We start from the raw sequence: 15,795 nt of genomic DNA on the forward strand, positions 1-15,795 counted from the left end.
AGGAGGAAAGAAATGGGAATGTTAAACTTACAGTTCAAAGTGTCTGTTCTACACTACATACCAAGTCCAAGTTTAACATTGACTTACCATACTTTCCCTCGTTGTTCACAAACAATTTTCTTGTGCGATAAGGGATTTTTATGACATTATGGATATATTCACTTTCAATTTTAACTTTAGAAAGTGGCTGCTCATGCATTTCCTGACCTATTTTTAATGATATTGAACCTTGTAATTATGAGATCCTGTAAAAACTATTCCCATTTTCTCCACCCAACTGAGAGAGTACTATTATTGGAAAGAAAAATGCTGTTATTTTTTCATGAATTTGGTATTGAACAAGTTATTTAGACATGTGACTGTGAAAAGTATTTCCTGTCTTCCAGTGCCTGGTAAACCCACTATGATGATCAGCACCACCATAGGGAACACTGCCCTTATCCAGTGGCAGCCACCTAAGGAGATGGTGGGGGAGCATGTTGGGTACCAGCTGCAATACAAGAGAGCAGAGGAGGAAGCTTTCACCATCAAGGACTTCAGAAAGATAGATGATCATTTCACAGTTACCGGCCTCCACAGAGGAGGGACCTACATCTTCAAACTGTGCGCCAAAAACCGAGCAGGCAATGGGGAGGAATATATGAAGGAGATCAGCATCCCTGAAGACATTCCCAGCAGCTACCCCCAGAATCTGAGTGTGGTAGGCCTGACCGCCACCTCCACCCAGCTGGCCTGGGACCCCCCTCTTCTGGCTGAGAGGAATGGAAAGATTGTGAAGTACATGGTGGTGTATCGGGATATCAATAGCCAGCACAACAACACAAACCATACCACAGGAACACAGATGACCATCCAAGGTTTACAGCCTGACATAACCTATGACATCAGAGTCCAAGCCTTCACCAGTAAGGGGGGAGGTCCCATCAGCCCCAGCATCCAGATCAGGACCATGTCCACCTCTATGCCAGGTGAGAACCACAGGCTGTTTGTCAGTGATGGATTTCCCTGTAGCTTCATCTGTGACCTCAGCTCTCTGTACATTACTCCATGATTTCAACATGATTTATTATCCTGACTACATGTGACAAATGATCACAGGTTTTGGCATAAACCTGGCACAGCTCTATGCAACATGAATTCATTAGTAGGAGGACTACATAAATCAGCAGGTAGACAATCCCATGTTCTTCTTTCATTTCCTTTAAAAGCAGTAGCAGGTAAAATGAAGGATTGAAGCTGAGGTCTCAGAGAAAAAGAAAAACAAGTCCATCTCCATTCCCTGAAGTTCCAAAATAAAACTATACAACATATACACAAACACTTACAAATATTAAATTACATTGGCTCAAATATGCTTGCAATCTTTGAATGAGTAAGGCTGCTAATGTATACCAGGTTATCAGATGGAGCTTTAATGGTAAACAAGTCTAACTCCCCAGTGACAATAAAACTGTCAGACAAGTCAACATCCTCGCTCACAGCTTGATGTTTAGATGTGGCATGGATGACAGCACAGGCAGAAAAGACCTCAGGATATGTGTGGGATACCACAGGGACAGCCGTAGCCTCAGGCTTCACAAACACCTTACCGCCAGCCAAACCATTCCCCAAAATAAAGTCCACTCCTCTAATTGAGAAACATGGGCGAACACCCACAACCACTTGACCTGTAACCAGATCTAACTAAAACCGTATGCAAAGGTGCACCTAAGTATCGCATACCAAAACCACACACTAAGACCCCGGAATCTGCAGCAGACTTCGCAACCATTGGCAACACGTCTCTTAAAATCAAAGTATCTATGAGACTCAAACTTTCTGGACTTATGAAACTTCTGGCTGTGAGCCTCCGGCACCAGCTCATATTGTTCAAAACACCAGCTTTAACCTTCCCATAATCTGAACTACTCTCTGGGGACCTAACTGCGTAAACCTCCTGAGCGACACACAAAATATCAAAACCATTGCTCAGGTGAAGGCTGCGGAGCCTGAGGAGACATTGCACCAAGTTCCAATTCTGTCAAATGCAACACATTAACCTTCCTCAAGCTTCCTCACCTCAATATTGCAATCAATTTCCTTCTCCTTCAGATCTCAGTTATGCAACTCCAACTCGAGCTCTTTCAGCTTCACCTGATAGGATGATTCACCTGTTTCTTGTCTTGTTTACTAATGTGAATGACAAACCTCTCTGCAATGACCTTAAGATTGTCCTTAGTGCATGCCTCCAACGTATCACAAGTTAGACGAGATAAAAAGCCTTCCAGGTCAAAATCCATCATAGCAAACCAGAAAAACAGCAACACAGAATCCGGCATTAATAGAGCAACTCCCAACACTACAACAGCAAAACTTACCTAACTACAACTTGGAACAGCATGCACAAAAAATGCAGCAACCAAAGTGTTACAATGTTGCCCAATATAACACGCAAGCATTTCACTATACATCCAAATGCCTGACAACAATTCCTTGTGCAACTAGTGTTATTGTAAACAAAAACAACCAGGGCCTACTGCACAACCGAAGTGTTACAAATTCCAAGCAACATGCACAGATTAACCGAGAACAAACAAACCCACTGCGCAAACAAAGTGCTACGGGAAACAAAGTCACACGCACAGTCAGCATAAGAGGACACACCACCTAATATACCACCCGTAACAGGCAGCACACCACCACAAGCTCGATTAACAATAGCCCAAAACATGCCGCTCAAAAGTACTAAAACTACATCACCAAAACAATGTTTGACGAGCCCCAAAATATGCTACGGCCACACCAAGACATATTGCTTGAACCTGTGTGCAGCAACATGAATGCAACATTCAATGAACAAAAGTGTTGTTTATTTTTCAACACAAAAACAAATATTAACCAAAACCACAAAGACTTTGGAGGTTGGCCAAAAAGAACAAAAGAATGGGGGAAGTCTGGGCCAGCCACGCAATGGACTGTAGTACCCAGAACATTCCCCCCTTAAACTAACCCAGCATAAAATAACCACTAGACTTACAAGCAAAAACCAAAAACGTGACTACCAAACCTCCAACCTCAAACCTCAAAAGAAACCAGGAAATCAAAGAGCTGTTTGATGTGCTAGAGAGAGATCACTCTGCTCCAAACTCCCTTAAATAGGCTGCAGTGGGCAGGGCCACACTCAGTGGGGATGACGAGCACATAAATGACAAAAGATACAGTCGCAGGAAGGTAGCCACCATGTAAGTGAACTGAAAATTCACTAATCATGCTGTACAAACATATATAATGTAAAATGTACTTATAAGAGTACTTTAGATGTAATTCCCTGTTCACACTATAACTTCTAGGCCTGCAGGATTCATTTCATCATTTCCAAGATGGTCATCTTATGCATCTCATGAGAAAGGACAGCCTTTAATATTTCCTTTATGTGTATATGTGTGTATTTCTAGGCTTTTGAGGAAGCTTGTGTTCTCATTTTTATTTTTTAATTGTGAAGCACTTTGAAACTGCTGTTTTAAAAATGTGCTATAGAAATGACATTTATTATTAGTACAATTATAAAGTTTATTATTAGTAGTATTATTATTCTCAGACAACATAGAAATCTATAAGGCACTTTTATATATCAATGTTTACTCATTAAGAGCTTCCCTTGACATTATGAAAAATATGAAAAAAATGAACCACTGCTGGGTATTGAACATGTGCCTGTGTGATCAAGAGTAATTGATCATGTGCACCTGTCTAGCCCACTGAGCCACTCAGGTACTCTGATAATCAGGTAGGCCAGGAATTCATTAGTGAATATGGGATGAATAGTGTTAAAAATGACATACAGTATTTACAGACATGTAATATCTCTAAGGGTATAAAGTAAGGCTGGACCCAAATGCAGCCAACACAAAGGAGGCGGTGAAAAATGTTTAATAAACAGAAGAACTTACAAAAACTGGTGAACAAACCGAACAGGAAGCAGAAGCAAGAGTAAACACAGGGAACTTCAACAGGTAACACAGGGGACTCCAAACAGGAACCAGGAGCACAAGGTAACAGAAGGAACTTGAATCGGCATCACAGGGGACATGAACAGACAAACTGACCAAACTAATATACATAACACAAAAGTTGAAAACATGAATTGTCCTGGAGCAGGAAAGGCTAGCCGGGTTCCCCAAAAAGGAGACGGCTCAGGGTCCTCCACATCCAAATCTGACAGTGGGTCAGCCAAGGTGGGGGGTCTGACAACCGATGGGAGTGCTGACTGGGAAGATTTAGGCTTGCTGTAAGGCAACCTCAAAAAAGCTGGCTACGAAGCCGGCGTAGGCTGCTGGGTCCATTTTTTTGGTCGGTTCATACTGTCACGATATTAAATACGGTTGGACCTAAATGCAGCCAAGACAAGGGAGACAAATGAAAAATGTTTAATAAACAGAAGAACCTACAAAAACTGGTGAACTAACCAAACAGGAAGCAGAAGCACGGGGAAACACAGGGAACTTCAACAGATAACACAGGGGACATGAACAGGAACCAAAAGCACGAGGTAACACAAGGAACAAGAACAGCAAGCTAAAGCACAAAGTAACACTGGGGAGTTAAACAGGAAGCTGAAGCACAAGGAAACACAGGGGACTTCAAACAGAAACCAGAAGCACAAGGTAACACAAGGAACTTGGACTGGTAACACAGGGGACATGAACAGACTAACTGACCAAACTAACTAATCATCACAACTGTCATTTTTAGGCATAACTACTTTTCTCTTTTCTCCATCTCTATTAGTAGCTTTTATATAGCTGTTACACTCACACATGCACACACACACACACACACACACACACACACACACACACACACACACACACACACACACACACACACAGTCAATCAACACAAAAGTATTCAATTCTCAATCTCTCATCCAACAATCCTCTGGTTCTAGCTTTGTGGATCAGCGGCGGTGCAGGCCCTGGTCTCATGTGTTCACAGGGACTGCCCTAGAGGTACTACGGGATAGGTACTACATGGGGATTGGGGGCTGGTGTTGCGTGGGTCCCATCATAAATAACAGCAGGGGTGTTGTTAGGATGACCCTCTTTCCCTGGATCTCAGGGTTTCCCACCAAAACTCCCACCTGTCACAACTGAACTATGAAGGATATAATATGCTTACTTTATTTTATACTGTATACGTTTGTGTAATGAAAGTATGAATCAGACTTGAACACAAATGCACGACTCCAAGACAAAGTACCAATCAACAATATTTTAATAACAAAGTAGCAAAGGAAAATCACTCTAACAGAGGAATATATATTCAAAGTACCCAAATAAAAAAAAACTCAGGATACAGGTAAAGACAAAGTATCAAAATAATGTACAGCAAGACTATAGCAAAACATAACATCGAATTCAAAACCTGGCGTGGGATAACGTGGCTGGCGTGGTTCAAAGGGAAACGCAGACTATATACACACACAATTAATGGGAAACAGGTGGAAACAATCAGGGTGGGGCAGACAATCAGACCAGTGGGAAACACACAAGGGAAGGAGGAAGTTACCTGAAACGAGAGGAGAGTTAGGTTTTCAAAATAAAACAAGAAGTCACGGGACAGACAAAACTAAACATAACTTAACGTCTCTTCATGGACATGACACCACCCCCCACCACAATCAATCAGCCAGGTTGAGCAATACCCTCCTGAAAAAAGAGGAAGAAAAAAATACAAAACAAAAAAACATTTAAAACACCCAACCCAATCCTCATCAACAGACACACACACACACACACACACACACCACATACACAAGCTCCTTCTTTTTCCCTTTTTTCTTTCTTCTTCATGTTATAATTATGAGCGTATACAAGCTGACGGTGAGTGGTTATGTGTTCTCATCATACATGCAAAACCATTCTGTCTATTCTGTCTCACACAAACACACACACATACACATTCACACACCCACACACAAGTGTTTTATTCTATTTTTTCTTATTTCGTTTTTTCTTATTATTTTTCTTTGTTGTTTTCTCACGTGTTTGTTGTAACATCTATATGTTTGGTTCAATCTTTTTCACTATTACACTTAGAATAACAAATAAAGGAAAAGAAAAGAAAACATGCCTTTCTGCTGTGAAAATCAGACCGAACACATCTGGACACATTGTAGTTCGATGGTCAGAACTTAGTTTAATGATGCATTGTACCATGTTACTTCAGTGCTAACTTGCGTCATTGTATGGGAAACAGACCCCGGGAGGTCATAGGTTTGAAAACTGAAAGAAGTCTGCTGCAAAGATTTTTTTTTTTTAAATGACCCTGACATATGAAGTTGCTTTAAAATATTTTCACTTAGCTTTTCACTGCCCTGGAGCAATAGCTGCAAATATTTATAAATATGACTGGAAGTGGAAAAAAATGGAAAGCCTACTGTAATTATCCTATTGATATGACAAATAAAATATTTTGATCTCCAGATGAAACACAGTTAATATGATACCATGTGATATTACTGTTCAGCTTCTCTTAATCTGTGAAAAATAGCTTTCTATTGATATTTAGAAAAACATAGAACACTAATTACTGTTAAATTCTGACTGGGCCTGTTATCATGTCTGAAAATTTAAATAATCACTGAAGTTTCTGCTACTGTGCCATCTAGGAGTAAAATTACACAAAGCCCATCTCTCAAATCAGAGACTGTCATTGAGCTCACATCATTCCTGCTGCTGCACCTGTTCCTGATGACTATAGGTATATCAACTCCACAGAAAAGATACAACATTCTACAAGTAGTTGTGGGAAACCCATGGAAAACACAAACAATACATCAAAAACTGAACTTTCTCATCCACTGCAGGAGAGTGGTTTAGGGAAGCAGCTTTATCAGAGAGGCAGGAATGTCAAGCAGGGTTTATACTCTGTCCAAGCTGCATCAGATCATCAGATAGCTTCTATTTTTGTTGAGATAAACCATCATTTTCTTGCTTTTGTGCACCAGTTCATCAACTTTGAAACATCTCAGTTACATCCACAATCAAATTAACCACTTAATAATCATCCAGACCTTCCCCCAGTGTTCACCAAGAACTTTGGTGTGAAGGCTGTGATGAAAACTTCAGTCCTGCTGACCTGGGAAGTGCCAGAAACCTACAAATCTCAAGTGCCTCTTAAGGTAAGATAAGCCCACAGTTCAACCCAGACATCAGCAGCATCACTCACACAGACATTAGACACTCAGTTTAATAACTGATAGAGGTTATTAACTGATAAGTTAGAACTTAGTAGTCAGTGCTCATTTAATCATTCATGAGTTGTAATTTACTGTTGGGTATTAAATCAATTGTGAGTGACCCTTCTGTATAGTAGAGACTGTATGTGCAGGCAGGAAGCGGCACCTTTTACACATTATAATCAAATTACTATAATAAGAAAAAATACTTTTTTACATTTCAACTACAATAACCAAACAAAATACTAACTTTGTGACACTTTTTACAGTATCGGCATCCTTACAAGAAGAGCTGCTCCATAAAGCAAAAAGAAAATCAATCCCCCCATATTAAATTTGGCCTCTAACTGTACTTTATGACTGGCCATTTATAAGGGACCTGTCTGTCTTGTCATTCAGCATGTGGTACTATGTAGCTCTGTATATATAATATTACTAAATAATAGTAAGCAACTAATCAATCAATTTATTTATTTAGCACCTTGTAATGCATATCTGCCCTCAAAAACACATCAAAAGCAGAGAGTACTGTCAAGGTCACAAAGTTTGGTGCAAGTAGAAAAGTGAATTGAAGCTACAAATAACAATAATATCATATTCAGTAAAGGTAACAATAGCACTGGCCTAATATGACAGCTGTTGTAAAGCCAAAGCAAACCTACTCACAGACATTGAAGGAATTCTTCAATATGTTTCGAAAAAATATTGTGTCTTGTGTCATGTGCATTTGGTATGGGTTTAGGTTAGCTAAAGACTGGAAGCAGGATGAAACAGGTATCCTGGCTAAACTGCAACAGAAAAATGTTTTGGGTGGATGGTGAACATGTAAAGTGCTTGACTGTCACAGAGACCAGGGTTGCAACAGCAACAGCACTTTGGTTAAGGTCAGGGAAAAGATGATGGTTTTGGTTGAATGTAGATAAACAGATTGTTTCTGAAGTAACTGTGAACATTTTCTGTATTAACCCAGACCAGTGCTGTAACAGTCTAAACAGAACCGTAAATCTGTTTAATGATGCTGGAGTCACTACAGGTGGAGATTGTACTGCAAGATTGCATATTATGGTCAAACATTAAGTAAATGTAATTCAGTTGCACTTATGTTTCCAAGAAATGTATTTGTTGTTGCAGTTTAGTTGAATATAACCGTAATTTCTAGGAAGCGATGTCATTTTATATTCAAATGGTCAAAGGTCAATTTCACTGTTACATCATAATGTTCTGCTAAAGCATTTCTGGACATTATTCAATGTGGTAACTCAGGAAAGAGAGATTTAGACCATATTAACTGCAACTTGGCTGGTTGGCGAAGGCAAACAGCGCCTAGCAAGTCTAGTTTTATAGCAACTTTGGTGCTGGAACATTTTCATGGCAAACAACATCCTGAGCAGTGACTGTGAGCAACTCCCAGAAGTCTTACTGTCACAGTGAGGTTGCTGGGTTTAGTATTTCCCACATTGTTGAATATCCCTGTAAGATCAGAGGGTACAACGCAAAGAGGGAAAAATCATCAATTACACTGATGATATTCAGCTTTTATAATACATGTTGCTAAGGTAAAAATATTTCAAATAATCAGTGATTATCTATGCAATTAAACTGTATCTGTGTTAGTAAGAAACTTCATCTCGGCTTCAGATCCTGTACAACCAGCAGAGTGTGGAGGTTCAAGGCAACCTGAAGAGGAAGCTAATCACACAACTGCAACCAGATACTGATTATTCTTTTGTGCTGATGAGCCGGGGGAACAGCGCTGGGGGCCTCCAGCAGCAGGTTTCCATTCGAACAGCTCCAGACCTGCTGAAGATGAAACCTGTTCGATACCAACACGATGAGGAGGGTGGTAAAGTGACCATCAGTCTACCCAGGGTCCCTGCTGGAGCCCCTATCAGGTCTGTTTCGTCTGTATGTCTGAGGGGAAATCATACAAAAAAAAGGATGATTTGTAATTTCAACAATGGCTCTGAAGTATCCTCTCTCCTCTCTCTCAGTTTGATTTTAGAGTGACAGAAAGTAATTAAGACTGGCTTTATATGAAAGCAAATAATAGTTGTAATGATACTGGAGTGTGAAATTTAAACACCAGTAAATTTTTAAAGTTGAAATATAGGTATTACTCAATTAAAAGCTTTGAGATATTTTACTTTGAAATCACCATTCTTCATATATTTATTCATTTATTTGATATCCCTTCTTCAAAGTTTCAATTCGGTGAACAATTACATTTTTTGTTGTTTTTTCTCACCACGCTGCAACAAGTTCCACAGGGTCTGAATTGATTGGACTGGTTTGTCTCAGCCAGTTGCTCAGTTCATGGTAAACTAAGATAATCAGTTAGACTTACATCCTGACAGCTTTCATTTTAGCTTTTCCTAACAATTCACTATTAGCTCATGATGTTGTGTAAAAGATACTGGGAGCCAGCAGACAAAATAAATGAAAATATCTCTTTTCAGTTGGTTGCTTGTTTGCTAAAGTTCTTATTGGCCTTTTACTTTTTATTGCACTTAGAGTGATAGTTCAGTGATAGTTGTCATCAACTCGAGTAATCTTTGAGTTATCTTTACTTCACCTCGTCACCTGGTTCTGTGTCCAGATCTTCTGCTGTTCACACTAATCACGACATTTAACCGATTAAAAATGAATAAATAGATGAGTAATTTGTTCTATGCTTGCAGCCTATATATGCCAAAAGGTAAATATGCCAAGATACCAGTCCAGGGCCTGGAGGTAGGGGACCACTGTGCTGGAAGATTGTCACATTTTTATTTTTTCTGCAGTATGGAAGTATGAAGTACCTTTAATGGCTGTTGCCTGAGTTTCAACAGCCATTAGAGGTCCGGTTTATTTACTTCCTGTTCTGTTCCAGCTGTTCCATTATATGCTGCAACAGATAGTTCTTTTAGGTCAGAGTAGTTTTAAGAAAACAAAACATTCAGTCCCTACAATGCAATGATTACATCCGTAATCACATGACCATTTTAACAGTAACCTGCCACTCCCCAGCACTTGTCTAATACCAGAAAGCAATTTATTTAAAGCTTTAAATAAACAATTTTAAACAACAATTAATCAGCCAAGACAATCCCAGTGCAGAGGCTGCAGTTTAGTACAAAGTTATTTTTTATTACCCAGCTCAGGCAAGAAGACAGGCACTGTAAAAAATATTTGGCCTTAATTGTGTTTCAAGTGTTTGTTTCTCTGTAGAAATGACCCACAAGTAAGCTGTAATAAAAGAAGTAGGAGGATGGAGAAAAACAAGTAATACAATCTCTACACTACCTGTGTAAAAAAGTTTTAGAACACTCAAGCAGCTTAATGACAAGATTTGAGACAATTGTTTAGCTCTGCAGATGGATGAAGTGACTGACAGGAACAAAGACTGTTTATTGATAACATACATCAGATTCATTGATGCAGATGATTTGAGGGAGGATTTGCTTGCAAACATGTAACAAACAGAGTCACTGCACTGTAAGAATTTTCACTGTAAATTCACAGTAAATAATTGGCTAATAATTGCATTACTTTCACAGTAATTCGCTGTAATTATTTCACAGTGATTTACTGTAATTATTTCACAGTAATTTACAATAAAACTACAACACTTTACCGTAAGTTCACAGTTGCCATGCCCATGGAATTACTGTGATAAAGCATACTGCTAACTACTGTGAAATAATTACAGTAAATTGCTGTGAAAATATCTACAGTGAATTACTGTGAAAGTAATGCAATTATTAGCCAATTATTTACTGTAAATTTACAATTTAAATAATACTGTAAGATATTGTAACATTCACTTGTTAATTGTGGTTTTACTGCACCTACACAACCATGCTTTCATATGCTCAAAAAAAGAAAACAGAACAAAATGATAATTCGCTTTCACTTTTTAATTTAACTGTTAAGTGCATGACATGCCTTTTTTGTCAAGTCAGTATTATAACATCTGAACAGAATATGTACATTTTACTGAATTATATAGAACAAAATAAACCATTATAAAACCTTTTTAAATCCTTTAAACCAAAATAAACCTTTAAATGGGGTTCTCAAAGTTTTCTCAAGTTCCTTCTAATTTGCCTGCCACTCAAAGTCCACAATTTTCCTGCTGAACGTGCTCACATGTGGGTTGATGTTGCCACGCTTCCTCTTCGCCTTCGAGCCCGTTTCTGGGTTGATGCCCAAGAAGCATCTGTAAATCAAATAATCAATAAAGCATTAATATCAGTTGATCTTTTATGTTTAATTAATAAGCATAAAAGCAATACAAGCAATTATGGTAAGTAAACATTTATTAGAAAGGGATAGTTCATCCAAAAATGAAAGTCAGTCAGTTTGATTCTCATTTTTGAGTGAAATATCCTTTTAAACAAGGGGGTCAAGGGAGGAATCCAATAAAATGCTAATTTTAAAATGACTATACCTTTGAGGAAACTCCAAAGTGCACGAACTGTCCTCAGGGTACTGGAGATTGAGATTGTAGAAGCTGTTTTTTTCAATGGACAGCATCCACGACCTTGGCTTCATCAGGTCACCTGAAATGTACAGATACCCATCATGTACCGTTGTAAGGATGTGGATGTTTAGCAACATTGAACGCTCAATGAAAAATAATCAGAAGAGATCAGAATCAGAAGAGACAAGCTACAAAATTGAACAAAAACATGCTCAAAACACCAATCAGCAAGTTACAGTATGTGAACATATGTAATAACTTTTTGATCTTTTATAAAATATTCACAATTTTCACCTATTTCTTACAAATATCGAGATAAAATCCAAACAGTACCTTGTACAATCAAGCAGGGGGTGCTTGGCAGAATCTCTGTCCTTTGGACATCAGCGGCAGTGGCACATGGCTGTAAAATAAGATAACTGTATCATACAACTGTTGCAGCAAAGATTCTGCATGGTGCATAGTTGTCAGTTCACTGGTCTCACTGATTTAGAGATTCATCAGTCAGAACATTATGTGTCATAATGACACGTAATAAGACTGACTTTGCCAAAAACTACAAAGAACCAGGACAACCAATGCAAATCAAAGGGGAAAAAAAGGAAAAAGCCTTGTTGAAAAGACAAACACCGTTAACAGATACGTGAAATGGGCTTAAATTCACTTATATTAATTTCTGCTCTACAGAGAGCTAGATGCAAGAAAACTAAACTTCTCCACGTCCAACTGGAAATAGCCTCGCTAGCCACTAACAACTTTTTCCACAGTGCTGGATAACTGACCGGGCTTTTTTCCTCACACTGCCTGACCTGAACATGTGTGGCGTAGCTGACGTTAGCTAGTGTGGGCGTTTGCACGGTATCAAACCAAACTATCTACTGCACAGCCACAGCCTCACATCAAAATGTGGAGCATAGATTCACTCTGCCGTCATACAAAACGTCGCTGGTTTATAGCTCACACAAACAGTTGATCTAACTACTATGTTAGTTAGTTATGTTACCTGCGTGCTAGTCCCCGGTGTGGTATCTGCTCGCAGCCCAGTGAAGTGGGCCGGGCGTCACTCGGCTACCTTAAGGAAACCTGGCTCTATAGAAATAAAAGCGTCAGAGAAAATGGTAATTAATATGACGAACACACTCGTTTAAAATGTAAAAATGCAGTGAAAGCAAAGGTGGAAAACAAGGGTGAATTACCTTGAGAGAATATGCAGACCCGACTTCTTTCCTTTTCTGTGTGTGGCATCTGTGTGTGGCATCAAACATTAAATTTTGAAAATCAGCGGTAACGTTAAGTCCCACAATTCAGCGCGGTTCATGTAATTGGCTGTGTTTTTGCAGAGGATAGTCTTAATACAGTATTTCACGGTGAAATAATGCAATACAATGCTGTGAAATCCTGGTAATAATTGAAACTGCAAATATCACAGCAGTTTACTGTGGTGGCACTGTTTTTATAGTAAATGTCGAAATTACAATCTTATATTGTGAAAATTAAAGTTAAATCCTGTAAAAGTGATAATACAGGAATTTAGTGTGAAATATTACAGTTGAATATTGTGAAATCCTGGTAATTATTTACAGTGTGCGGAAGAACTGTTCAAAACCATTTACATTTACTTGATGATCTGAAGTGGGAGGACTATGACCGATGGGGCTCAAACAATGGCTGGGAAACAAGGGGGGCTGCGAGTTCTGGTCAAGCGCCTTTCAACCAATGAGTAGTGGACAAACTGTATGATACACAGAAACAGCTGAGTCTCAAGCTGAATGACGTAATTACAGACATTTAAAAGCCTTGATTTTTCCCATACTGTGCAAGGAAAAGGGAGCTGATCTCATATTTGTTTTGTTTCCCAGCAAGCCCTGATATCACATTGGAAGGTTTTATCTAGGGTGTTCAACAATTTAAAAAATAACAACCCCTCATGAACAACCCCTCATGAAACTCAGCGACATGTTTCAGAAAGTCAATGAACTACATCTGCAGATGAAGGGCACCAATACACATCTTCCACAGCTGGCAGAAAAAATCACATCATTCACAAGAAAACTGGAGATGTGGGAGCAGCAAGTGAAAGAGAGGAATATTGATTCAGTTGAGAGCCTGAAATCATTCATCAAGGTCAACAAGCTGCTGAACACGGTGGTCCCATCTACGAAAACACCTATCTCTGCCTTGAAAAAAAATTTCCACAGGTATTTTTCAGTGCATCATTCTGTACAATATGACTGGATCCGGGACCCTTTAGTGCAATAACAGTTGCTGACTTCAGCACTGCAGGAGAGGAGCAGTTCATGGATGACATCCTCTGATTCAACAATGATGCTGCAGTTTAAGTCCAAGACTTTGGCTGCATTTTGGATTGGAGTGGAATACGACTACCCACAGCTAGGCACGAGAGCCCTGACCACACTCATTCCTTTTACCACATCCTGTGTTAAATACTTTTAGTTTTTTTGCAGTTGCCTCAATTAAGAACAAAGCTTGACATTGAAAATGAACTAAGAGTGGCAGTCTCACAGCTGCATCCCAGATTTGAGAATATTTGCAACAACAAGCCAACCCACACCAGTCACTAAGATTCAGAGTCATCAAGATTATAGGACTAGAGGTAGAATTCTTGTAAAGAAAATTTTCAGGTCTCGTTTATTCTCAGGAGTTGGTAAGCTTACAATATTTGTACAATTCCAGGCAGTTTTGAGAAAGATGCCTGCTGCAGTGTCACATTTAATTTCTTCCACTCAAAAAATTTCAGTAAGATGTGACACACTGAAGTTGCAGTTTGGTGTTAATTACAGTCACTGCAAACACTACATTAGCAGTAGATGACTGAAATATTAAATAGCATGTATGAAAGCATGTTATGTGTCTAAGTATACATGGAATAAGGGTGTGTGATGCAGTTGTGCTTTTGTGTTTGATTCAGGTGGTACTACATAGTGGTTGTCCCTGTCACCCTGGCTTCTCTGAGCAGATGGCAGAATCCTGAAGACATGGACATAAATGAGGTGAGTGGTGGTTTTGGTCAGTACCACAATGATGGCAAAGATATTTTTTTATTTCTAGACATGCTGATCTTCTCCAGCCATTCCCAGTTGCCTACCTCAGAATCAGGTTCACAGACCCCGGATCTGGATATGATTAATTACATGTAAGCAATTCTGGGCTTTCTGTTATTCCATAGGAATCAAATAAAATTGGATTTGATGTCTTTAAACCAGTTTTGAGGAAATTTAAGAGGAATAGTCTTAGTAGCATCTTAATTTTCAATATTTCTGCTCTACCTCAAAGAGACAAAGGCAAGAGGTAAGGCGATCCTTCTGTTGATGTCATCCTTTATGTCGTCCTTTATAGACCATTAAGGCTGAAGATTTTAGAATTAGGGGATATGATATGGATTCCCAAATCCTTCATGTCGATCATTCCAGATGTAGCATTAACGCCATAATTTAGAATTTATTCTCATTGAAGGACCAGTCCTCTTGGAGGACAACAATGAAATACTTCATTGATAAATTTATCAATCTCATATCTCATATCTCATATCTCAATCAGCCATGACTTCTCGATTCAATGGATCTCCAGTCTCTACGTCAAAAGAACACAACAGGACAACAGCTGGGTGTAAATAAATGAGTTTATTAACTAAACTACTATGTACAGAGTAAATGCAAGATGTAATAATCATAAAGATGAAAATAATAATGAAATGAGCAGTGTGATGAGTTGGCAATGGTGGGAGAGAATATGTTATGGCTATATACTATGGCTGTACAGCTAATGATGCTACATCTATGAATGAGATTTGGTAATTAAATATGACTATATTTCGACATCAACCCAGTCATGAGCAGAGTGTTAAGACCGGCCTACTGTGAGTTGCGCTGTAGCTGAGGACCCTTGGCTGGAACCCAGGTGGCTGTGGTTGCCATGGTAACCCTGGAGACGCGGGATCTAGGTGGATTCTCCTGGAGGCCGTGTCCCGTTATCATGGTGACGGATTCTGCCGGTGTCTCAGCGGTTCAGCTCTGGTGGAGTTTGCCAGGAGACTTTCTGTCTCAGGAACTCTTGATTTCTGCTCAGCTTCTCTGCAGGCGGTCGTGCAGATGTT

General features: G+C 39.2%; 1 protein-coding gene across 1 annotated transcript in view; it reads left to right on the forward strand.

Annotated features, from left to right (window-relative positions):
* The first annotated feature begins 391 nt into the window (after window positions 1-391).
* LOC111671676 (receptor-type tyrosine-protein phosphatase F-like) overlaps window positions 392-15,795 on the forward strand; it is an 82,583-nt gene continuing 67,179 nt past the window's right edge. The window contains exons 1-5 of the mRNA XM_087179974.1: window positions 392-951; window positions 6,886-6,899; window positions 7,065-7,162; window positions 8,858-9,111; window positions 14,611-14,692. Coding sequence (XP_087036100.1) covers window positions 404-951; window positions 6,886-6,899; window positions 7,065-7,162; window positions 8,858-9,111; window positions 14,611-14,692 — 996 coding nt within the window. The 5' untranslated portion in view covers window positions 392-403. The remainder of the gene's footprint in view (window positions 952-6,885; window positions 6,900-7,064; window positions 7,163-8,857; window positions 9,112-14,610; window positions 14,693-15,795) is intronic.

This window comes from Seriola lalandi, unplaced genomic scaffold (genome assembly GCF_002814215.2).
Source record: "Seriola lalandi dorsalis isolate HSWRI2012SDOR001 ecotype SW California unplaced genomic scaffold, Sedor1 jcf7180002054885, whole genome shotgun sequence".
In the NCBI taxonomy this organism is placed as follows: Eukaryota; Metazoa; Chordata; class Actinopteri; order Carangiformes; family Carangidae; genus Seriola; species Seriola lalandi.